At 38.3% G+C, this 26,559-nt stretch overlaps 1 protein-coding gene across 1 annotated transcript in view; it reads left to right on the forward strand.

Annotated features, from left to right (window-relative positions):
- The window catches only part of SHQ1 (SHQ1, H/ACA ribonucleoprotein assembly factor), a 101,990-nt gene that overhangs the window by 17,064 nt on the left and 58,367 nt on the right, over window positions 1–26,559 (forward strand). The window contains exons 6-9 of the mRNA XM_005910916.2: window positions 6,037–6,164; window positions 15,526–15,680; window positions 18,008–18,061; window positions 20,492–20,615. Coding sequence (XP_005910978.2) covers window positions 6,037–6,164; window positions 15,526–15,680; window positions 18,008–18,061; window positions 20,492–20,615 — 461 coding nt within the window. The remainder of the gene's footprint in view (window positions 1–6,036; window positions 6,165–15,525; window positions 15,681–18,007; window positions 18,062–20,491; window positions 20,616–26,559) is intronic.

Consider the following 26,559-nt stretch of genomic DNA (forward strand, 5'->3'; position numbering starts at 1 on the left):
CTGAGAGTCAGGAGGTAAAGATTCTTTGTGATTTTTCTGGTAGGAATGGTGGTGGTGGTATAGTCACTAAGTCGTGTCCGACTCTTTGTGACTCCTTGGACTATAGCTGGCCAGGCTCCTCTGTCCATGAGATTCTCCAGGCAAGAATACTGGAGTGGGTTGCCATTTCCTTCTCCAGAGGATCTTCCTGACCCAGGAATCAAACCAACATCTCTTGCATTGCAGGCAGACTCTTCGACTGAGCTATAACGGGAGCTGGTAGGAATAAGACCAGTTATTTGTCATTTTTGTTTTACTCTTTATTTATATTAGCTGACTGACTCGCCCAAATGTGTTGAATTAAATGAAGTGCAAGTAAAATTCTTTTAAATTTTCAGTTAAAAATCACTGCTTATTTTGTCATTCTTAATGGTTAATACAGTGGAAGAAAAGGTTTATTTTAAATTCTCACATACTATGAAGACAATACACTGCATGTATTGTATTAAAATTTATATGTATATAATGTGATATGCATGTGTAATACATAGTAGATTTTACATTAGCATAATACATGGTGTTTTCAAGTTGTTTGACTTGCCCTCACAAGTCATGATGTCTCTTCATGTTGTCAGGTTTTTCAGTAGCTTGCTGCTGCTATTGGTGCTGCTAAGTCGCTTCAGTCATGTCCGACTCTGTGCGACCCCATAGACGGCAGCCCACCAGGCTCCCCCATACCTGGAATTATCCAGGCAAGAACACTGGAGTGGGTTGCCATTTCCTTCTCCAATGCATGAACGTGAAAAGTGAAAGTGAAGCCGTTCAGTCGTGTCCGACTCTTAGTGACCCCATGGACTGCAGCCCACCAGGCTCCTCTGTCCATGGGACTTTTCAGGCAAGAGTACTGGAGTGGGGTGCCATTGCCTTCTCCATTTCAGTAGCTTAAGGAAAACTAATTTAAATTTTACCCTAAGGCAGAACACTGTGAGGTAAATTGACTATATACAAAAATTTATACATTCCAAAGGCACATGTAAATGACTTCAGGTTATTATTGTTTTAAAAATCCTTTCTTGTAAAATCTGGGTACCAGTGTGTGATATTTTCCCCCATAAGTTTTGCATCCCAGCAGAATGCTGAGCATGTAAAGTTGATCCATTATACTTTTTGATTATCCATTTCTTGCCATTTTAAATTTATTTTGGTATTATTTTCACAGTAAAGTATGTTGAAGGAATTTTGAAACATTCGTTAATAGTCCTTCCTTTTTTGCTTATTATAATTTCCATATTTCTCTAGCTGAGCCTGGTTTTTGTTTTTTTTTCCTTCCCAGGCAAGTTTTTTTTTTAAATTGTTGGCATATATTTTACTTTAACCAGTTCATAAAGTCTCACTTATTCTCTTATTAAAGAAAATAAAAGAATTTAGTTAACATTCAAAATAACGAGATAAGAAAAGGGACAACAATGATTATATAGCATTTGAAGTGCCTTTTTTGGACTGAGAGAAGACCTTTTGTTTATTTATTTATTTTTAAAAATTGAGGTGTAGTTTTACAATATTATTTAGTTTATTATATTAGTTTCAACTTTACAACATAGTGATTCACAACTTTTATATAGATTATATATAAAGTTTTAAATATATTATTATATAACCTAAAGTATATAACCTAGATAAATATTATTATATATATATAAAGTATATCTAGTCAATACACTGTTTTTCCTATATAAATGGATTATTTGGACTATAACCTAGATAGATGCTATTCAAAGTTGGAGAAGACATTAGAGTCCCTTGCCAACAAAGATCCAACGTCTATCCATTCAAGGCTATGGTTTTTCCTTGTGGGAATGATGTATGGATGGCCACCTCATGAAATTTGGACTCATTGGAAAAAGACTGATGCTGGGAGGGATTAGGGGCAAGAATTGATGCTTTTGAACTGTGATGTTGGAGGCAACTGACTTGATGGAGTGAGTCCCTTGAACTGCAGGAGATCCATGGACAAGGCCTGGTGTGCTGAAGATTCAGGAAAGAGGGATTTCTTTGGAAGGAATGATGCTGAAAGCTGAAAAATCCAGACCTTGGCCCCCTCATGTAAATATGTTGACTTTATTGGAAAAGACTTTATACTGATGCTGGGAGGGATTAAAATTGAGGTTCAGAAGGGGACGACAAAGAAGATGATAGATGGCTGGATTTATTGGCATCATCTGAATGACTTGAGAAGGCAATGGCAGTCTGAGTGAACTTGCCAGGAGAATCCCATGGACAGGAGGCCTGGTGTGCAGTCCATAGGGTCATGGGGAGTGAAAAGAGTCGGACTTCACTGTCACTTTTCACTTGAACTGAACTGAAAAATGTTAGTGTTAAAATATTGACTCTATCCCTGTACTGTACAATATGTCCTTATAGCAGCAAAATATTTTATATAAAAGATAGTTTATACCTCTTAATGTGGTTCTTTATGCAAAATCTTGTGGAAAAAATGTAATGTTCATTCATTATACATTTTGGTTCTACCAAGATTTGATTGAATGACTCAAGCTCCTGGATTTATTGAGACAGATCTCACAATGACAGCTGGAGAAGTGGGGAAATGAAAAGTATTTCAATAAGGCACCAGGTGAAGGGTTTAGAGAGCGACTGGGCATCTCACTGATTCCTCTAATTCCACATGTTTAACATCGAATGCATCATTTTACCTGTAAAATCTTCCTGAATTTTCTGCTTGATAGGATGCCCTTTATTTCATCCCAGTCACCCAGGTTGAAAACCTGGGAGTCACCTTGGACTTTGTTCTTTATTCCACATTTCCAGTCAATCCTGAAATTGTACCACTTATCTCTTTCTGCTTTGCTTCACTCCATCTCTTCCTGGCCCTCATCTGTGTCTGGCTTGTTGCAGCTGTCCCCTAACTGCCCAGCTGGCGTTTCTCATTCCAGCCCTGCTCTTCTGCAGATCCATCAACCATTTGGTGTCTACTGAGAAGGAAATCTGCAACCCACTGGGCTCTCCAGTGTTTGGACTTGCCTGGCGAATCCCAGGTGGTCAGGGGAGCCTGGTGGGCTGCAGGGAGATCCAACCAGTCCATTCTAAAGGAGATCAGCCCTGGGGTCTTTGGAAGGAATGATCGGACTCCAGTACTTTGGCCACCTCATGCGAAGCGACTCATTGGAAAAGACTGAGCAGGATTGGGGCAAAAGAATGACAGAAGATGAGATGGCTGGATGGCATCACTGACTTGATGGATGTGAGTCTGAGTGAACTCTGGGAGTTGGTGATGTACAGGGAGGCCTGGCGTGCTGTGATTCATGGGGTCGCAAAGAGTAGGACACTACTGAGCGACTGATCTGATCTGATCTGATCTGGGCTCTCCTTTGCCTAAAGCATAAATTCCTAACTCCTTAGCATGTATAGAAAGTTTTCTGTTATCTGGATGCTACCTGCCTCTGTGGCGTCTATTTTGCCACCCCCTGCCCACATTTCATATGATGACAGTAATGAATGTTTGCATCTCCCCACCTGTACCACACTGCTTCTCACACATTTTTTTACTTCTGATTTCCCTTTGCCAGCTGATTTTTCCCCTTTTCCTGCTTTCCCTGAATAACTTTGACTTATCCTGTAAGGCTGGGCTCAATTGTCACCCCCTGGCACCCTTGCTTCCAGCTTGGCATAGGAAGTGCTCATGTGTTATAGCTCATCTTGTTTTTACTGCATTATTTTGTAACATTCTGTGGGTTTTTTTTCTATTGTTCCCATTGAATTGTGGTGCCCTGAAGGACAGGGCAAGAGTCTTACTGGTCTTCTCTCTTACGCCACAAAGAGGGCACTCAGTGAATGCCCATTGAACTCATGGCATTTTAAAACTTGAAAATAATTTATTCTGAAACGTAGAGCATCAGTCGACCTTAGATGCTGGGCATCACAAGGAATGAACCATCACTGTTTAGATGAGGGACTGTACTAGTGAGATTTTACTCAAAACATTTTTGAATTTTTTGAGGGGTGTGCGTGAAGGTGGCAGAGATACTGTTTTACAAGAGGATTTTCCCCCTATTATTTTTCCTCCTGGGGAAAAAAACAGCATCTTTTCAGATGGGCCCTTCTGCTGCTGCTGTTGCTGCTACTGCTGCGTCACTTCAGTCGCGTCCGACTCTGTGTGACCCCAGAGACGGCAGCCCACCAGTCTCCCCCGTCCCTGGGATTCTCCAGGCAAGAGCACTGGAGTGGGTTGCCCTTCTTCTACCCTTGATTAAAACGTCCTTGGTGCTCCAGCTTTCAACACCCTTTCCTCTCAGGTGGCCACTTCACCCTGGGTGTTCTGTCCTCTTCTTTCGCCTCAGTAACTGTGTGAATGCTCAGGACTTCTGTGTGTCTCTCTTGAGCACAGGTTAGCATATCTGACTGCCTGGGGGACAAGTTTCTGTCTTTCCTACAAGGACGCCTCCAATAACTCGTCCCAAAGCAGAAGCCGTTCCCTCTCCAGTCGAGTCTGTTAGCATCCTGTGTCACTGTCTCTGTCGGGGGCACTTAACTGTTCAGGCCAGAGTCCTGGGCAACAGCCTGATCCCGAGAGGAGCTGGCACTGAGAATTACTCCTTCAAGATAATTGCTGTTCAGTTTTGTCCAATATGTGCTTTATTTCCTCACTCATAAAAATGGAAAGTTTATATTGGTTAATAGCTTGGATTTCAGACTGAGACTTAAAGGGGTCCAAATCCTGGCCCCACTTCTCACTGGTTCTTTGACCTTAACCCTGGTACACAACTTTTCCAGCCCTCAGTTTCCACTCGTGTAAAAGGGGAGTATTGATAGCACCCATTGCCTAATGAAGTGGTGTGGGTATTCAAGGAAATAATGAATGAAAAGCACTTAGTGCAGGGCTTGCCACATCCAAAGAACTCAGTAAGTTATCTGTGATCTTTCTAATTTTAAAAAGATTTCAGTATCTCAGTTGAAAGTCTTTAAAGTCTATTAAAGTCTTTAAAGTATTAAAACCATGAGCTAGAAAATCCAGTGTATCAAAATGACCAGTGTCTTGAGGTTCTAATTACCTGAAATATCAATGAATTTCCCACCATAAGTTATAGTTTATGTCATTCTTTTCCAACTTCCAACTTTGAATATAAGATAGTATTTGTGCTGTGTGTGCTATGCTAAGTTGCTTCCGTTGTGTCCAATTCTTTGTGACCCCATGGACTGTAGCCCCCCAGGCTCCTCTGTCCATGGGATTCTCCAGGCAAGAATACTGGAGTGGGTTGCCATGCCCTCCTCCAGGGGATGTTCCCGACCCAGGGATCAAACCAACGTTTCTTCTGTTTCCTGCATTTGCAGGTGGATTCTTTACCACTGCTGCCACCTGGGAAGCTGTAAGACAGCATCGTTTCTGAATAAGTGTCTTCAAAGAGTTTACTTTGAATGTAGCAGTTATTTTTCTAGTTAAAACTGAGAAAGTAAAGTACAGGAAAAGTAATTTTCTGTTCTCTGTGAAAGTTCCTTTTATCTTTTGCAATAGTTTTGACTTAGGGTCTATAAATATTAGCATAGCTAAATGAAATAGATTGCGTCTTGGAAGGAAACATGAATGCACATACTAAAAAATGATGTGTGTGTGTATGTGAGAGAGAGACCTCTTGGTGGTGGTGGTGGAATTAAAATACTATTTATTATAAGCTTATGAAAATTTGTAATATTTGCAAATTGCACAAGGCCTAGCCTTCATGAGCATTGTGTATTCAGATTTGCTTCATCCCGCATAACTGTGGTATAGGACATAGGACTTTAGAGGGGACTGGTCTTCTCTGTACTTTCTGTTTAAAAAGATCGCAAATGTCAAATACCCCTTTAGTCTGAGGCTTACTTTGCATTTATGATGATTAGTAACCACAGTGAAAGTAATAGCAGCGCTCAGTCTTGCCTTGAAATGTGCTTTAAATCAGTCTGTATTTCTAGTACAAATATGATGAATTAAGGTAAAATTTTAAACAGTGAAAACCAGCCTGATTATATGTAACAAGCCCCTTCATATTTTTTTTTTTTTTCCAGAGCTGACTTTATGGAAGATGAAGCAGTTAAGCAGGTTTTGGAATATAATCCTTGGTGGAGTGATTTATATTCAGAAATGATGACCTCTTTGGGAAAGAGTCAGGAGGAAGAAAATCTTGCTGCGTTAGGTAAGAAACTCAAAATAAGACTCATTTGCACACTGCCTTTCTTAAACACACAATTGTAATTGTCACATGGGGTGAAGATATTATTTTGATTTGCTAATTTTGGAAATAGGAGCTTTACCCGGGACTTGGAAATGTCACACAGTACTTATACTTATTTGTCTCAGAAAATTCTTTTGGAATATATTTTACTTTTGAATCATTGGGGTTCTTTAAAATTTCTTAATTTTTTAAATATTTTTATCAAATTTAGGGACATTAACATACAGGACATGTGTAGTTGTTGAATAATCTGCTTGTGGGATCTGAATGTTCCTCTGTGGTAAAGGTGTTTGAGTATTAGTAATGGTGAGAAAAGACCAAGTTTTCCATCCCTTTGTCTGTTGGATGAATTTGATAAGTTCTCCCCAGTTATTTCAGAAGTGGTTTCATGTGGAAGCAGGACTAGTTATCTTCCTTTCTGTACCTTACAGAGAGCAATTTTTACCAAATAAGGCTGAGTTAGGGGGTTTTATGAGCCACAAGAGACGATTGTGCCATGCTTAACATTAAGCCAAATATTATACACAGAGTTGTAGTTTTAGACAAGCATTTTATTAATGGGCTTCCCGAGTGGTGCAGTGGTAAAAAATATGTCTGCCAGTGCAGGAGACATAAGAAATATGGGTTCAATCCCTGGATTGGGTAGATTCCCTGGAGTAGAAAATGGCAACCCACTCCAGTAGTCTTGCCTGGAGAATGCCATGGACAGAGGAGCCTGGTGGGCTATGGTCCATGGGGTCACAAAACAGTTCGACATGACTGAGCACTCACACACACACACACACACACACACACACACACGCATTTTATTAACACCTTTTCTAAGTGGGAGGTTGGTATGTTAAGTCTGTGAATTAGAATTATAACAATTTCACATAGATCAAGAATAGTGGGCTAATGTTTTCTGTTATACTGATTTGGCTTTTAATTATACATTAAAAATACCATGCCTAGACTTGTGTTGTGATGATCATTTTGTAGTATATGCAGATGTTGAATTTTAATGCTGTATACTTGAAAATTATATAATAAAAATACATGTATTAAAAAATCCATCCTATGCATTATTTGAGAGCAAACAATCTTACTTCCAAAAAAAAAAAAAACTCAGTGTTTAAATGAAAGGAACACACACACACATACACACGTGCATGAAATGGAATATAGAATCTCCTCACTCCAAATTCCTTTTCCTGAAAATAATCACTGTTAACAATTTGGGGTATTCTAAACATATATACCCACATCTAAGCATTTGCTTTTAGAAGTTTATACACATAGATTCATATACACTCTCTTCTCACTTTGCTTCCTTTATAGTGTATGTTGTACATCTTCCATCAATGCTTACAGTTCTACCTGAAGCTTTTCATACCTGCCTAGTGTCCTGTTGTGTTTTTGTGTCATAACTGGTGACTGTTTGGGTTGTTGACTACTTGTGGACATTCGGGGTGTTTACATGGTTCTGCAGTGACCTTCTTTGACCACTGATTCTGAAGAAACTGTTGCTTCACAGTATTTTGATCCTCTGCATAGAAATGCAGCAGCTTGCTATTTGTTCTATTTCTAGAGCCTTGAAAGAGCCTATCATGTAATGGGTACTCAACAAATATTTGTAGAATAAAATAAATATTGCAGTAAATATTTTTGTAATTAGGTTTCATTAGAATTTAGGTGGTCTCTAGCAGATTGAAAAATTGCCAGTATTTTTTGGAGTTGACTCTCCGGCACAATGGAAATTTATTTGTAAATGATGATTCTTGTTACATTGTTTTCAGCAAATCCTTGGTTGTATATTTGATTTGAGTTCAAGAATCTTTCAGAGACTTCCCGTATCATGTAGGGGAATTTTCAGGCATGGGATTGCTAACACGATTTATAGACCTGCTTAGAAAGTTTGTTCAGACTTAAATCGTCAATGCTTTCTATTGGTTTGAGTCCGTTCCCCAGTTTTGGTGTGGTATCTTACTGAAGCAGTCTGGGAAGGAATTGGTGGTTGTGTAGTTTTCTGTCCACAAGGGTGAGCTAGTTGCCTTAAAAATCGAGATGGTATTTACCTTTAATTTAAATTTTAACTTGCTCTGCTTTAATCAGTTGTAGTGTATCTAGGTCCTATTTTCTGTCTCAGTCGTTCTCTATGTATACTTTTAACAGAAGGCTAAGCCAGTTGGTGCCTTTAACCACTGTCCCTTCTGAGTCTCTGTGGTGTGTAACCCAGACTGGTGCTTCAGACACATTCCCAGCCCATTAAACTGTTACAGTGCTTTATTCTAAGAATCACTTTTAAAAACAACAAGGGCATGTGATAAAGGTAGAGGAACTTGAATTCTTTGTTGTACAGATGGTATCTCTTGTAAATGTGTTAAGTAATGGTTATGCCTATGAAAGTTGCTCAGTCGTGTCCAACTTTTTGCCACCCCCTGGACTATACAGTCCATGGAATTCTCCAGGCCAGAATACTGGAGTGGGTAGCCTTTCCCTTCTCCAGGGGATCTTCCCGACCCAGGAATTGAACTGGGGTCTCCTGCATTGCAGGTGGATTCTTTACCAACTGAGCTATCAGGGAAGCTTGGTTATGCATAGGATATAAGGGGGATATAATAGGGGGTTCAGGGTTTAATGCCCTCCTCCTCCACAGGCTGCTTTGTGACTTTGCAACTGCTCTGGGATGCTGTGGAAATCCTGTATCTGCCTCACAGAATTGTCATGAGGATTGAACTAGATCATTTACTTAAAATCTTAGCGTATTATGTGTTAGAAATATCAGTACAGAGTAAATCAATGGCAGGAGAGCCAGGAATTGGCTTCCGTTTGAAATGACAGTTTTTGTACATTTACATGGCTTTAAGGGCAAGTTCTTTGTTTACATGATTCTTCTTTCAGGTTTCTTTTTTTCTTGTTCAATGTTTTGAGACACCCAGAATTGGAGGCACACATTGAAATGCGTCGAACCGGGCTCAAATAGGGGAGAAAAGAAATAAACCAAAACATGAACTTTGAAGTTCTCAGCTCATTCAAGCAGCGTGCTGCTGCTGTAATTTCCCCCTTCCTCCTCTTCCTCTCATCCCCTCTTTGCTCCCAGGCCTTCTTCCTCTCTGTCATCGCAGGGGGACATTTCCAGCAGATACAACAGTGCAGGTGAGGGGTGCGTCTTGGATTCCTCCTCCTCCTAAAGCATTAAGCTGGATTGTCTTGATTTCCAGATAAGCCTTAGGTGATAAACTTTGTCCCCTGTCTTTGCCTCGGTTATGACTTTTGTCATATTCGTCACGTCGCTCTCAGTTTCAACACGGAGACTTTCCTTGCCGTCTTCATTTCTGTAATGATCTGGATCTTCCTCCCCAAAGGCTTGTAAATGGAAGTGTTAAATGCAGTGCTCCCACTGAGCTCTGGTTTCACGAGGATGAACTTACCACATTTCCCATGTTGTGTCTCAGCGGTTAATCTCAGCCCAAGAATCTTGGCACATGATGGCTTGTTATGACACCACGTAACACTCGTAGTCGGTGAACTTCCTAGCAGGGACATCCTGTTTGGCACCAGTGTTTGCGGAGTTAAACTGTCAGCATCAGCCCTGAAAGCTGCAACACTGTGGGGCTGGCCATTGGGGCCAAGGGTTTGAGTGCAGTACCTTTTCTTCTGATTCCCCTGATCTGTTTCCAGAAAGTGTACAATGGAATAGGTTTCAATTTCTCTGAGAGGAGCCAGATCATGTATGATTTGTTGACCCACAGAGGACAAGGATGTTTGGGAAGGGAATTAGGCAGCAAAGATTTAAAAATAATAAAAACAGATGATGTTTGAAGTGAAGTAACAAAGTCACTTTCCACTTTGGTGGGAGCCACTTGGCGGTCTTCAAATGTTTTGGTGGAGTTTCTCATCTCGGGAGGTGATCTTGGGCCATTTGCTTCCATGTTAAGGCACCAGTTTCTTCCCCAAATAGAGCCCGAAATAGGCTTTTGTTTGACTGTAGATTATTTGTTGTTATGTGTTCAGTTGCTGAGTCTTATCTGATTCTTTGCGACCCCCTGAACTGTAGCCCAGCAGGTTCCTCTGTCCACAGGATTTCCCAGGCAAGAATACTTGAGCGGGTTGCAATTTCCTCCTCCAGGGGTTCTGCCTGATCCAGGGTTTGAACCTGTGAGACGCTCCTGAATCTCCTGCATTGGCAGGCAGATTCTTTACCACTGAGTCACCTGGGAAACCCTGTAGATTGTTTACAGAAGTATAATTAACCAAAATGTTATGAACTGGATAACAAAGCTGCTATGTTGTGTAGCTAAAGTCACATGAATGCTTGACTTTATTATAAATGTTAATTGTGGTGGCAAGCATCCAAGTATTATTTGTACCGCATCTGTAGTTATTTGTGGTGCTTCTCCTTGGTTGGACCTGACTGTGTGCAAATCTCCCCAAGTTTCCCTTTGGGTGATATGATTTATAGCTCTAATGTGAAAGGCCTGAGGGAGCTCAGACTTTTGGTTTCTCTACTGATTTCCCGGTTTGCTGTTATTGTTATTTATTATCTCTGGTTTCTTTGTTTGAAGTTCAGAATTTAAATATTTCTGTGTATTTTTAATGAACTACTTAGGCCAAACTGGAACTCAAACCACCCAGGAAAAGGTGGGTGTGTTGTAAGTGAAGGTTAGGGGCACCCAGCATTCAGGAATTTGGAAGAGTGCATTCAAGTCAGCCTTGTGTGTACAGTCATAGAAAATTATTTGTGATGTATAGAAAGACTTATCTGTGGGTCATATAACATCAGAGCTCATAGTACCCAAGTCAACCTTTACAAATCATTGAATACATACAGGTGTGATGACTTAGGAGTAAGGAATAAATGTGTGTGTGAATGATTTGGTATGTTGTTCACTGGTTCTGGGCACGCTTACCTTGTGATTCAGAAGTCCATGGAAGCAGAAGTCTTTCTTAGCCAGCTAGAGTCTAAAGGCTTTTCTCTAGTGAGATCCTATTGTCACGATCACCTGGCACTTTCCTATTAGCTAAACTAATGAACGTCTCCAAAACTGTACTTAAGGGAATACCTTCTCAGGTGTTCTTGCTGAGTAATAGGAGTCTTCAAATATTTTGTCAGATATGTGTTCTTCATGCATCGAAGAAATGTTCCTTTTAATAGTTTCCTCACATCAGACCACTTTAAGTGAACGGAGAGCTTCTCTTTAATTGAAAAATCTTCATATGAGCCCTGTAATGGGACAGTCAATACCCACTTGATCTGTCACATGAATTTCTTTTTTAGAATTCAATCTTTTTTAGAAGTCAGTCTTTAAAGAGTGCTTCTCCTAACTGTGTTATACTCACCTGTATTATTAAACTTTAAAATATACACATTTCTTTTTGTTGCTGGCCAGCAAATTAAATACGTTCATATAGTTACTTGTTTATGTGAACAATGCTTGTACAAATACACTAAAATTTTTTTTAAACATAGACTTTTTAACATGGCTGAAAAAAATAGTGTATTTTATGTCATATCCTGTCTTTTTTTTTTTTTTTTTTTTTAGTACTAACAGTATTTTAGTAAGTAAAGGAATATTGCTTCTAGTAATTTCATGTAAGGGTATTTAAGATTTTTTTTCCCAAGAGAACAGACTGCAAAAAACTGCTGGAAGGAAACCTTACAGCAAAAAGAAGCCATGTTAAACTTAAGGCTCCTGAGAGTATAGACATGAAAACGATATGTGAAAAGGGACCATTATGCGGGAGTAATCATATTCTTTTCCTTCGGGCTTTTGCCCAGTTGTGATGAACAGAAGGGCAGTCTTTTGTTGAGCAGAGACAGAAAGGCTGGGACTTAACTAGCTGTTAAGAGAATGACTTGGGAATACTAAAAAGGTGGTTTAATAATTTTTGGTTTCTGAGAAGGTGTCAAAAACACGTGGCTTTTATTAACTCTTCTCCACTAAGAACAGGCTTCCTGAGTTAAAACTGAGCTCATGCCCTCTCAGCTAGTGGCCAAGTTTCCTGCCTTTCTTTGCCCCTGGATGTGTTTGTAAGACTTAAGTCCTCGATGATAGGAAGTGAGTGAAAGTGCTGTGTGCACTTTCTGGATCAATTCCTTAGAAAAAGGTGTTTGTCATCCTCTTCTTCTTCCACTTTGCCATTGGTTGGAAAATTTTAACCTGAAACAGCATCTTATACCATAGATGGAAGTCATATAGTGGAAATGCTGATACTCACCCGTTCTGGACTGTTCACTCCGAGTAGTAGTGTGAGAAACTTCTGTCTTACTGAAGCCACTGTATTTTGGGTCTGTCTGTATGTACATTTTATATGCCTATATGTGTGTGTGTGCTAAGTTGCTTCCACCCTGTCCAACTCTTTGTGAGCCTGTGGACTATAACCCACCAAGCTTCTCTGACCGTGGGATTCTCCAGGCAAGAATACTGGAGTGGGTTGCCATTTCCTTCTCCAATGCATGAAAGAGAAAAGTGAAAGTGAAGTCGCTCAGTTGTGTCCGACTCTTAGCGACCCCATGGACTGCAGCCTACCAGGCTCCTCTGTCCATGGATTTTCCAGGCAAGAGTACTGGAGTGGGGTGCCATTGCCTTCTCCATTGGTAAGGTGACTGATATTTAAAAGAGATAGTGTCTCTCTCTTCTGTTGATAATTTATTGGGAATGGGAAAAATATTGTATTTGCAGGTGACAAAAACCTAAAGTGCTTGGAAGTAGTATTTAGCAAGAAAAGCAGCAGATCTATTTGATAAAGTTGGTGGTTCAATACAGTAGAAAAGATGGCTTACTGAGCAGACTGTGCGGGCACAATTAACTCCTCATCTGTAATTAACCAAAATCTGAAAATACAAAAAAGTAATTTTCAGATAGATTATAGATTTAAATTTAAAAGAGGAAACAGTAACTCTTAAAGAAAAGCTGAGAGACTCCATGGACAATTCAGGAGTTGGAGAAACCTTATTGAAGGCTATAAATTCACAATCTGGTTTAAAAAAAAAAAAAGACATATTGGACTACACACAGACATAAATAATTCAATGACCTAAGATCCTCTGAACAGAGTCAGTAGAGATGCAGTAGATTTGGAGAGATGACTCGGGTTTGAATCCATAGTAGACAAGTTCTTAAATATTTGACAAGCCATCCAGAAAGTAACTGGGCAAAACATATGGGTAATTTATAGGAGCGCAGATCCAAGTTGCCAAACAAATCTATGAAATAATGTTTGGAGTTTAGCAGTTAGAGAAATGCTAACTGACGTAACAGTGATATGTCACTGTATTAGTTTCCTCTTTTTGCATTCCAAGTTACCACAGATCAGAAACAGAGTTCTGATTTGGCTGTTTTCATGGGTCAGGAGACAGGTATGGAGACCCTGATACCCACCTGTCCTGGACTGTTCACTCTGAGTAGTAGTGTGAGAGAGAAACTTCAGTGTATTTTGGGTCTGTCTGTTACAGCAGTTTAGCCTGTCCTGACCTGCATATAATGGACAATTCTGAAACCTGGAAAAAAGGCTTTAAAGTTATTTTGGCAATACTTTGATATTCACTGGTTCTGGAAGCTAAATGTTCCTCATGACTGAGTTGAACAACTTTTAAATTGAATTTGAAAGTGGTCTTCTTATGGGGCATGGAAGGAGAATGAAGAATTAATTTGTAAGGGAAGAGATTGATGACACTGACATAGAGGTAATAATATATCTAGATACTTAATAGTTTATCTAGATGCTTAGAAGCTGAGGTGTGGCCCTCTGCTAGGGGTCTTGGAAGGCTGGAGACAAATATGGCCATCTTTTCATTTTCAAAAAATAGATGTTTGCAGCTGTATTCCTTTCTGAAGCTCAGAGTTCTTTTCTAAGCTCACATGATGGTTGGCAGAACTTGATTCCTGCAACTATAGAACTGAGACCCCCATGTTCTTGTTGGCTTTCAGCCGGGGCGTCACTCTCAGATATTAGAGGATCCCACAGTTCCCTGCCACGTGGCCCCCTCATGACATGACGTCTTATTTCTTCACGATTGGCGATTGGCGGGAGAGTCTCTGCCAATATCAGAACATAGTCATAATAATCGTAACAGTAGCTGTCCTATCACTGTTGCCGTATTCTTTTGAATAGAAGCAAGTCACAGTTCCTGCCCACACTCAAGTGATGTCTTACTGGAGGTTATTTTAGAATTTTTCTTACCACAGTCCTTTCATATCCATTAAACTGAAAATGGTTTTTAAAAAAGCATTTATGGCTGGGAGCAAGCAAGAGATATGCTTAGGGAAGGGAACTTCTGTCCATGACCATTACAAAGGAGAGATGTAGCCCTTAAATAAAGTATCTCTTAAAAACAGATAAATTTTTTGACCCAGTAAGTCTACTGTTGGGGATCTGTTTCATGGAAATAAGGCCTCCATTATCCAGTGACATATGATATGACATTTACTGCAGCATCATTAGCAGTGGCATAAAGTTGGAAGCAGAGTGAATGCCCATCAGTAGGGGGAGTGGTTGGATAGAGCATACCACACCATGGAATATTCTACTCCACAAAATTAGCTAAGTACCAAGTGACTTGGGGAGATTTCCTGGAGGTGTCATTGAGTTAGACTGGCTAGATGGACAAAAATAATCTGATTCTCTGGGGAGGAAAAGATATCAACTCCCTTGTATACATGTTTGTGTGTCCTATGGTTGTAAAGAAAAATATGAAGTGACATATACTAGATTTTTTTTAACACGGAAAAAGTTATTGATGAGGATAAAGGGTGCCAAGCAGAAGAAGAAAAGGAAACATCCTCTTCCAACCAGTTTAGTATGCGTGGTATAATCAAATTTGCATATTTATGTAAAACTTTGTATAAATGATATTTTGAAAAATAATATGCCCTTAAAATTGACTAATACATGGGAATACTTCGAAATAATATTTACAGAGTGTTTCACATGTTTTCTGTTATCAAAATATAATTATCTTATTTTTAAAGTCAATTGAGTAATTGTCAGAGTTGTTGTTGTTGTTGTTGACAACAGAGTTGTCATTTAGCTGTCTTGAGTACAGAACTGTGTAGCAAAAAAAAAAAAACAGCCAGTATGTGGGAGGGGTCTGGATATAAGCAATAGATATTGTTTAGACATTTTTTTTCTTTTTTTTTTAGCCCTACTAGAATTTGAACAAATACATAGCTCTTAAAAAAATTGTGAAGTCTAATTAAAAAGTTGTTTCCATGTCCAGAGTTTAAGAATTTTTATTTCAGTTTCTATAATTAAAGTTCTAATTTTGACAAATCTGTCTGCAGTGGGGGTTTTACCAAACAGAATGAAACATCTAAGTTTTAAATGCATTTTCTTCTAGTATCTTTTTCTGAAGAAGAGAAATATCAGCTGCGAAAATTTGTTAATAAATCTTACCTGCTGGACAAGAAAGCCCATCGTCAGGTGTACTACAGTTTGATTGATATCCTTCTGGCATATTGCTATGAGACCCGTGTCACCGAAGGAGAGAGGAATGTAAGTGCGTGTGTGTCTGTGAACGTTGGCATAGACTGTTGTACAGAGTAAACTGTATTAAGGTCATGAGTGTTTATTTGGGGACAGTCCGAACTGAGGTGCACAGGTCTGTTGGTGATGGATGCCAGCATGAAAGCATAATGCTTTTTAAAGATTTGTTCATTTATTCATTTTTGATTGTGCTGGGTCTTCATTGCTGCACAAGCTTTTCTCTAGTTGTGGCAAGCAGGGGCTACTCTCTTGAGGTATGCAGCCTTTTCACTGGAGTGACCTCTTGTTTCGGAGCACGGGTTCCAGGGTGCATGGGCTCAGTAGTTGCAGCTTGCGGGCTCTAGAGCACAGGCTCAGTAGTTGTGGCACATGGACTTAGTTGCTCAAGGCATGTGGGATCTTCCCGGACTAGGCATTGAACCTGTGTCCCCTGCATTGGCAGGCGGATTCTTACGCACTGAGCCACCATGGAAGCCCCAGCATAATGCTTTTATTTGGTCTTTTTTTTCTTCTCTCTTGGCATTAGTCTCACTCAATAGCAGAGTGGGGAAGTAAAGCTGAAGGTAGGGAAGAAGGATATCCTGGGCTCTCATTTCTTTTAGGAGATGAAGTGACCAAATGAGACACCTGTTGCCACATGACACCTGACATTGGAAAGGGGTAAACTTTACCATTTCTAGTCTTTCTCTGAGCTGTCTATTAACAGATGTAAGGTATAGTATTTTGTACAAAAAGGAATGTGAGCATTTATCTGCAGGTGTCCCTCAATTTAAATAGTATTTGTACTTCTGAAAAATTGTATGTAAATCACATTTTAAAAACCTGAATTGTATCCTTTTGCTATTCAGTGAAATCCTATTGCAAAAGTAAATCTTTTTGTAAAGAAAGGATGATCTTACTTTTTTAAATGATCTTTTAAAGAAATATATACAATTGTATTGTATCTCTTCTTATACCACACTTGATTCTGTAAATGAAGAGCTGAATTTCTTTCTCACCTGTATCTCTGATCGTATATATATGTTTTTTTCAAAAGGCTGGAAAGCCAGAAAAAAAATCTTTCCAGTTAATGTGTCCCTGTATCTATTGATAATAATTTTTGCTCAAGGGGTTATACTTGAGGTGTGCATATGCTTCCCTGTTTTTTATTTATTTATTAAGTTAAAAAATTCTTTAAATTGGCATAAAGTTGATTTACAGTATTTCACGTTTACATTGTAGTGATTCAGTATTTTTATATATTTTACTTATATTTCCTTGTGCTGTACACTGTATTCTTGTATCTTATTTATTTTGTACATAATAGTTCATCTCCTACCCCTATCGTATCCCTCCCCCCTCCTTCTTTTTAGATTACACAAATAATTCATATCATTGTAAAGGAAAATACAGGAAGAAAATAATTAAAATTTCCTGTCATCTCAGCTATCAAAGGTAGCCATTGTTACAAGGAAATGTTTCTCTTCTCGGCTTCTTTCATCACACACATGTATTTATATTGGGTTGTAATGTATGTACTATTATTTAACCTGCTTTTCTCGCCTACTTAACATCATAGTATTAGCATAATATTGGGATAAGGATTTGATATGTGTCAAGTTTTTTTGCTGTTGGGATTCTGAAAATTTCAAAGGTGACTTTTGAGATTTGTATTTGACTCCAAAATGAATATTAATGAGTGTATTAAGTGCATACTATAACTGAAAATGGATTTTGTTCCACTCATCTATTTAGAACACCATAGTCAGAGAAAATGTTTTCTTTGACAGAAAAAATAGCTTCATATTGCTTGAGAAGATGAGTGAGAGTGTTTAGTTATGCCCAATAAAATTTTGCATTTTTCATTCTTAGATTCATATATTTGAAATCACAAAGTCTTGCAAACTTCAAGGTCTTCTCTAGAATGTACTTATTCTTGCAGACCTTCTCTGAAAAGCCAGATTCTTCAGCAGCTTTTTAAATGCCACAGAGGGTACTTTAACATTATCTTTGAGTCTTTTCGTAGATTGTTTGTGAAATATTTGGGAGGTAAGTAACCTAGTTGAGAAGGACAGAAATTGAGCATGCATTGCTTTTCTTTAGTTTCAAAGCTATTGCTTATGTGCTCTTGTGTTCTGGTACTCTTACCAGTGCAAAAGCTTCACTTTATAAAATTCTGAAGAAAGTAGAGACTTGGCGTTTGATCACCTTGACATCAGCAAAGCCATAGACACTTCTTAGGTTTTACACATGTCAATACTATTCATATACTAGTTGAATAAGTGGATATAGTTGTTTTCTTTCTAAATGACTTTACCTCTCATATGACACTATCCTTTTCTTCATAACAAATAAAGGTTGAATCTGCATGGAATATCAGAAAATTGAGCCCAACGCTGTGCTGGTTTGAGGTACAGTTTTCAGTTGCAGTTGTTTAGATTTTGTTTCTTCAGAGTTACATTTTGTTGTTATTAGTTCATTTGTGGTAATTTAAGCAATTCTTTGACTTTTTTTTTTTTTTTTGCAAATTAACTAATTTATTTTAATTGGAGGCTTATTACTTTACAATATTGTAGTGGTTTTTGCCATACATTGACATGAATCAGCCATGGGTGTACATGTGTCTCCCATCCTGAACCTCCCTCCCCATCCCATCCCTCAGGGCCATCCCAGTGCACCGGCCCTGAGCGCCCTGTCTCATGCATCGAACCTGGACTGAAAAGTGGTAACTTTATTGTACTAGTTTTTTTTTCCCCATGTTTTTAAATGAAATTTTGCTTTTATCTGTTACTCTTACGCTAATCATAGTACATAAAGAAGGCCAAATGTAGGGTTATCTTCGAAGTTTGAAGAAGTGATGGGGACATTGTCTGTTATGGGAAGATGCTGGGTCAAATTTGAGGCCTGTATGTAAGTTGGCATATATTGGGGCTCAGAGCTCAAAGACAGGCAGCAAACCTAGGTGATAATACTGTTAACTGTCACTTACCACCAGAGACTGTGTAAGCCTTTCATATATATATTACTTCACCTAACCTTGCAGTAAGTCTGTGAGATAAGTATTACTGGTGTTTTACAGATGAAGAAACATAGGTTATATAGCTTAAATAATTTATCCTAGGTTTCTACAATTGGTATGTTTAGATCTCATAACTCTTCTAATATAGCCATAATTGTTTTTGTGTCTGTTTTCTAGAAAGCACTTGTTTATATTTCAAATGGCAAAGGATGGTGTCTTTAAATTTATTAGTTTTGAACATGCTGTTGTCCATCAAAACAGAAGCTTAAAAAAAGTGTTTATTTAAGACAATTGATAACTGCTTCGTCTATTAAGGCAACTAGTTTTGTTTCTGTTTCCTCCCCACCCCAGTTTGAATCCTAAATAGTGTACATTTTCAGTTGGAAAATCAAAGTTGTTTCATGGCATCACTTTATTCAAATAATAGATAAGGCCTATATGTAAGTTGGCATATATTGGCATACATCTTCCCATAACAGACATTGTCTCCAAACTTCCAAAATACCCTACATCTGTTCAAATAATAGGTAAGATAAAAACAGGAACTGAAACACTTCACTTTAGCAGAGAATCTTGCTACTCCAAGAATGTCCATGAACCAACTGCCTGACCAGTATCCTCTGCTGGGAGCTTGTTGAAAAGACAGAATCACAGAGCAGACCCTCTGAGCTAGACTCTATAGCAAGATCTCCAGGAATTCATATGCATATTTAAGATGGAAAAGTGCTTTTCTCTGGACTCCTCTTGGGTTCTGTGTATTTCCACAATCAGCATATAGTGGATAAATCCACTTTTGTGATACTCACAGTAATTATTCCAATATTGAAAATAAAGTAGTTGGTGACTAGATCATTTCATAGTTTAGTTATTAAAATCTGCATGAAAAAGTTCATCGATTTATGATTTTATTTTGATATTTTTTATTGTTTTTTAGATAACTTGCTATTGTCATACATATAACCAGCTCTGTCAAACTTTTATAAGTATTTAGTTTTTGCCAGAATTTTTTAGAAGTTCACCATTGTTTTTTATATTATATCAACTATTCTTTGTTGAGTACTCAGTATTCTTAATCAGATCACTCATTTATTAAAGGTGAATATACATGGAAATGTTGTACTCCTTTAATGTTATATGTTAAGTTTTATTTGCAGGTTAACATTTTTATACATTTTAAATCAAAACCCAATTAAAAAACAATTTTGTAGAAAATGTGTTTTCATTAAGTTTTACATTGCTGATGGCATCAGTTTGATACCATTCAAGATAAAGCCTTTTCACAGAAATGGGTAGTTTTCGCTTTGATAAGTGAAAGTAAATTACTGAAGTAAATGCCATGTATTACTCATGCCCAAAGCAGAAAAACAAAGAGAGAGAGGAAAGAAGGGAACTCTGAACACATTGCAATAAAGAGTTCTGCATTTTTCATCTGTATTATCTCGAATGGTCCTAAAGGACAAAAACATGAAACATGTATCATTTAGAGATGCATTTTATGCGCATCTGTATTTTGTTAGTACCATGTGTTTCACATTCATAGTGGTAATTCTTAAAAGACTTTAAAAACTTTCCTGCTATGAATGTGATTTTTAAGGAGCACTTGTGATATGTTGATAAAGTATGAGGAATTACAAAGGCCGAGATAAAAATTTTATTATACGTTTACAGAAAGAGTCTCACTGTATGGCACTGTATTTATCTTCCACTTGGCTTCATGTTGACTCAGACTTGGTTTTTAATTGAGAATAGTTTTACATTTTGTTGTGGTGCTTTTGTTTTGTGTAATATGGAAATGATTATTCATGTAAATGATACTTCACAGACTTGGACTAATGTTCATGAAATCCTGGTGTCTTTTGGAAGAAGAGTTTTGTGTTATCCACTGTACCGCCATTTTAAGCTGGTGATGAAAGCCTACAGAGACACTATAAAGATATTGCAGCTAGGTAAGATGTTATGCTTGCAAATTTGAGAGTGAAAAGTTAAATGTTTTTAGTCTGTGAGGATGTAGTCATTGATTTTTACTTTTCTTCCTTTACAAAAATAAGTAATGAAAATCATTCAATCCAAACACTCTTCCTCTCAGGTATTATATAAAGTAATTGTCTCTCTCTATAGGTATATAATCATACAGACAGGTGTGGTACTTTTTTTAGAGTTTGAGAGTGGGGAGGGTAAATACAGACGGTGTTCCAAAACATCTTGTATTTAGTAGATTGTATCATTCAGTATTTCTGTGTCATACAGATGCCTGTAATTGTCTAGGCTTTATTTTAGGGTTGTGAGTAAGTTAATAAGTAAGTTCCCTGCTCCTGTGAAGTTTACAGTTTTGCCAAGGTGACTGATGGTAAGTAAGTAAACAATTCCAGCGGTGAGTGAAAAGTTCTCTGTTGGAGAAAGGACAGTCATCCTAGGAGGGGCACAGAACCTGGATTTGGCAGATCAGGAAAGGTTCTCCAGAGAAAGTTCAGCTACTCTGGTTACTTGATTACTGCTAAATCAAACCCCAAAAGACAAATGTTTGCTATTTTTAAGGATGTGGAAAATTCTAAGCTCTGAAACAAATTCCAAAGTTCCTATAACAGCATCACTGGATTAAGTATATATTTTCCAAGGTAATGACTTTTTTAATGGGACAACATCCATTTGTATGTATTAGTTCTGGCACATTTTTATTAAAACTCACTTGGTATACTTTATGGTCATTTCTTATATTTTTTTTTAGGGAGTCTCATTATTTCTTTGTCTTTAGATAACAGTGCTTCTGGAGGTTTAGTTTTCAGACTTGAGGTTAAGAAGGAGAAAGGAAGAAGTTCGTTCCTTTATATCATTAGGCTTAATGGGAATAATCACATCTGTACTGTTTTCTCCCTCCTAGGATTTATCTAGGTTTTTCTTTGACTTCTGTGTGACCCATAGTTTTCCTGCCCTGGGGGGAAAAGTCATCTTTGAAGTAGATTCTTTTAAAATAGATAATAATCGTAAAAATGAATCATAGTTAAGTGAAAGATCTTTTTAAATTCATCCTACTGGTTTAGACTAGCAGTATTTTATTTTAAAGGATTGTTGATTATAGAACAGAAGAGCTACTGCCTTTGAGGAATCTGTCTTCTGGGGAAACACACTGTTTTGTTTGTTTGTGTTTTTTTTTGGATATTCTTTCTTTTTAGCTTCTAAGATATTTTTTTTAAGATATTTTTGGTGTGGACCATTTTTAAAGTCTTTGTTGAAATTGTTACTATATTGCTTTTGTTTTATGTTTTGGTGTTTTGGCCCTGAAGCATGTGGGATCCTAGCTCCCTGACCAGGGATCAAATCCATACTCCCTTCATTGGAAGGCGAGTGTTAACCACTGGACCTCCAGGCAAGTCCCCAAGATATTTTTTTTGAACTGCAAAAATTATCTTGAAAAGTCAATCTACTATAAATGACTGATTGTTGAATTTGAGTACATGTCACAGTTAATTTCTTGTTGAAGTCATGCTAGATTATCTGCACATTATTCATAGATTTAAACAGTGAGAATGCAGCTGTGATTTTCTTGTTATATCATGGCTTTGAGATGGAAAACTTGCAAAACCCCCATGTGCGTGTGCACATGCACGGATGAGCATGCATGTGCATGCATGCACACACACACACACACACACCCACACACCCTCTTGTTATTTTATTCTGCGAAATAATCTAGTTCTCTGGGTTTTTATTTGAAAAGTAAGCAGTTGTGTGATTCATAATCAAAAATAAATTTGATTGCCTTGACTTACACTGTAGTCAATTCCTCAGTTTTAGTAGGTCGGAATTGAAAATTTCGACTTAAGTTTCCATTATTATCTATCTACAAAAAAAGGCTTATCAGCTGTGTTGTGATAGCAACAGAAAACCCGAGGTAGCATGCTGAAAATGAATCCCAACCCTGTATAAACCATGCACAGTATGTTCTGTGGCTTGTTTGGGTTGTGGCTAGTTAGTGCTGAAACAGAGAGCTAGGTTGTCTAGAGTTCATGCCCTAAACTATGGGGATGGCAAGCTCTGGATGAGGGTTGACGCCTTTGTTCATACAGGTGGGTGCCACCGGGATGCCATTAATACCATTGAAGAGTCTCAGTTGTTCAGACACCTTATAGTTTAAGTGCAGGTAGCGCTGGTTTGGCATTTAACGTTTTCCAAGAGTGAATTCGTGCCTACTTATAATCAAAAAAGCCATCACACTTTTATTCTGAAGGTCAGTGTCATGCTTTCATAGTTGAAAGTAATAAATAACTCTCTCCCCAGAAGAAATGCAAATCTTACGTGAAACACGTTTCCGAAACCAAGGAAGGAAGGCTGGTATCAGAATCTACAGATTGACTGAGAGCTAAGTTTTTAAAGAGCCATGAATTTGCTTTACCTGACTTCACAGAGGCCTTACAAAATTCTTCTCTGGGCCTTTGGCTGTTTTCAACTTTACATTCTCTCTGCTATACCTTCCCCACCCCTGGAAGACTGTACATTCATCTCTCACTGTTGCTGTACGGATAGCTCAAATTCTTGTAAGAGAAGAAAACCTACTTTGTGCTTTCAAGTGTCATTTTAGTGCTTAATGTCGGGTCTTGCATGTGGAATTCCTCTGTCTGAATCTATAATCTTGGGGCACATGATCATTCCATGTTTTCCCCCTCTGTTCCTGTATCTTTAGCAATTTTTACTTCTTCCTTCATTCTTTTGAGAAGATTAAGAAGAATCCTTCATGGAAGTATCACTTAGCTGCCATTATTCACTGAAAATCAATGATAAAAAGGAATTAAAAGAGAGCAGTGTTCTAGTATGTCTTAAGAAATTTTATTGCTTTTATAAATGACCTGAGTACTTGATTATACATTGTTTATACAACTTACTGTTTATTCTACTATCTGTGTTTCATTCATCTTTCTAAAGGCATTCTTTATTCTTCTTCCACATTCTTGTATGGTTATTGAGCATATCATGTAACTGTTAGATTGAAAGGGCTAAACATCAAGGGGTAAAAGGGAAAAAACTTAATTTTTTCTCCCTGTTCCCACTTCAAGCTCTTTCTGTGAAGTGTTTCTTTTATTGCTTATGGATGGAATATATATCCTATAAATATCACATCACACACATATATCCTATATGATAAATATTCTATAACTTTTTATATTGCTTTAGATTATAAGAGAAGTCTCATTTCAGTACTTAAAATGTTCCCTTTGAACTTGATTAAAAATATAAATCTTCCCTTCCCCAGCTTGGGCTTGCCTCAGGTTGGGAAGCCGGCAGTGCGGAGGGGGCCCTTACCCTGCTGCGGGAACCTTGCTTTCTTCCAGAGCTACTCTCTACTCAGCCACAGGCTGCTCCTGCCTGCTTCTCTATGGGGGCCTTTTATCAGTTTGGGGTCAGACAACAGTCTTTGTGCCCCACAGTTTCCAGGACAGGTATCTTATGCTCTCCAAGGTCCCCCCTTTGAAATCTCCTTTCTCTTGGTTTAAGAAAAACCAAGAGACAGGAGAGCACCTTTTTCCCTTCCTCATGAATGATGGTAGAAATCCCATAGTACCCCAACAGTCTTATCCGAAGAGATTTTCTGGACCATGATACCCTTAAATTCCAGGAGGTGAATATTGGTCCAGAGGTGACATACCAGGTTTTTGGCTAGTGTCTTACGAGTTTAGCAACAGAGGGTTAAGCATCCCTTCTTAAAATATGGAAATACTTGATATCTATTTTGTCCTTTGTGAGCCGCACTGGAAATGAGCCACAGAGTCCTGTCTTAATGTGCTAGCACAGTGATCGTTCTAGCCACAGCACCTTGGTGACTCCTTTCTGTGTGCCAGCACGAGGCTCAGTTCCTCATTATATCCACACTGTCTTCCTGAGAAGTCGGGATGTCAGTCTCCATCTCATGGATAGAAGAAGACAGTCTCAAGGAAGTTCAGTCCAGTTGCCCAGGCTCACTCAGCTAGGAGTTGGTGGAGCCTGGATTGGATGCTGGGTCTGCCTGACTCTTAGGTCTGTGCCCTTTGAAGTATTGAAATAGTTATACTAAAGGAAATTTTATGAAACTGGGATTGACTTTACAATAATCCACAGTAAGTTGGCGGAAAGTGGGAGGGTGTGGAGACAAGGCTGGCCATGAGTTGGTCCTTGCTGAAGCTGGGTAATGAGTACTTGGGAGTTCACCACCCTATTTTTTCTCTTTGTACATGTTGTGATCTTCCTTTATAAAAAGTTATTTTTTAAAAAGAATCTGGGGTCTTAACCCCTATATATCTGTGTTTTCAATTTAAATTTATTCACCATCTTTTAGAAAACATAGTACTCTTTGTTCAGACCATTATATAAAATTTTTGGCTAGTAAAAATGCATGTTTGAAGTTATGATTTCAGGTTCTGTTTTGTTTTTAGGTCTAACAAGAAACCTACCCTTCTGTGAACATTTGAGATCTGATGTCTGGTAGTTCTGTGGGCAGACTATAACCTAAGAAATAGCCTTCTGGCGATTAGTTATTGTTACCAAGTAAAAGCTGGCATTATTTCATGTAATTAATAGCCCTTACATATTAGTCTTACTGGGCTAATCACTTTTTCAGAAATGACTGAAATGACAGCTTTACTAACCTCTTCTGTGAATAGATATAATAGCACAATCCATGTGAAAGAAAAGAGCCATAGTAAGTGGCTTAGGGCTGATCTTTTCCTTTAAGGCGAATGGTTGTTTAAGAAACAGAACTATGGCAAGTGTATTGTGTGAGCTCTGAGACCTCATGCAACCTGGAAGATGAGTTTATTTTTAGCATTTCATTTCTCTTTAGTCCAGTATCCAAACGCTTCTTTTTAAAAATAATTAATTAATTAATATGACTGTGCAGCATTGTAGCATGTGGGATCCAGTTTCCCAAGCAGGACTCGAACCCAGGTCCCCTGCATTGGGAGCTCGAGGTCTTAGCCACTGGGCTACCAGAGACATCCCAGCTTCTTTTTATTGAATTTTAAAAATTATCCTAACTTGAAAACTAGAAGAAAAATCACTAGTTTTTGATGTTTACATTTATCTGTACTTAATTTTTGTGGGTTCTCAATTATGGACATTTTAAAGAACTATTAGACCTTTTAATTGTTCTTTCTTATGGGCCTTATATGAAATGATTTTGAGGGTTATTCAACAAGCATTTGTTGAGCACTTGCTATGCGAAGATGCTGAGCTGGGTCTGGAGATCTTGGAGTAAGCAGGTGGGACATGACTTGCACTGGGAGAACTTAAAATTCTATTGGGGTCCTGGGATAGCACAGCTATCAGGTTTTTAAAAAATTACATCTTGTAATAAGTAGTTCAAAGGAGAAATACAGTGGATGATAATATAAAGCCAGGAAAACTGGCTGAGCTTTAAGTCACGTATGACACGTCATTTCCTGCAGAGGGGAGCTTCTGCCTTGTTTGACTTCTGATTCTAGGCTCCTCCTCAGTTTCGCGTCGCTCTAAAGTACTTGTTCATTGGTTAGTGTGTTCATCTGTTAACTTATTCATTCAGTAGGTATTTGTCAGCACCTACTATAAAGCTATTTATTATGTACAAAGTGCCCATATGAAGAGCAGCAGAAAGCTGAATTAGGTTCACGGACTGTATTTGGGGAACATCTTCATGAATAAGGGAGCTAAGATGTCCATCACAAACATTAAAGACAGAGCAGACAGTGGTAAGCACCTTACAGGAAATGCTGAGTGAGCGGTTTCAAAACAGGGAGAGGTGATATTTCGTTAGGGATCAGAGAAAGCTTCATTCGGGACTGGAGATTTGAATTGGGACTTCAAGGACTGGTAGTATTGCATAGCAGGGTGGAGGGAAGTATTCTAAATATTGTGAGTGAGGGGCATGAGACATTTTATAGATGAGCA

This window comes from Bos mutus, chromosome 22 (genome assembly GCF_027580195.1).
Source record: "Bos mutus isolate GX-2022 chromosome 22, NWIPB_WYAK_1.1, whole genome shotgun sequence".
In the NCBI taxonomy this organism is placed as follows: Eukaryota; Metazoa; Chordata; class Mammalia; order Artiodactyla; family Bovidae; genus Bos; species Bos mutus.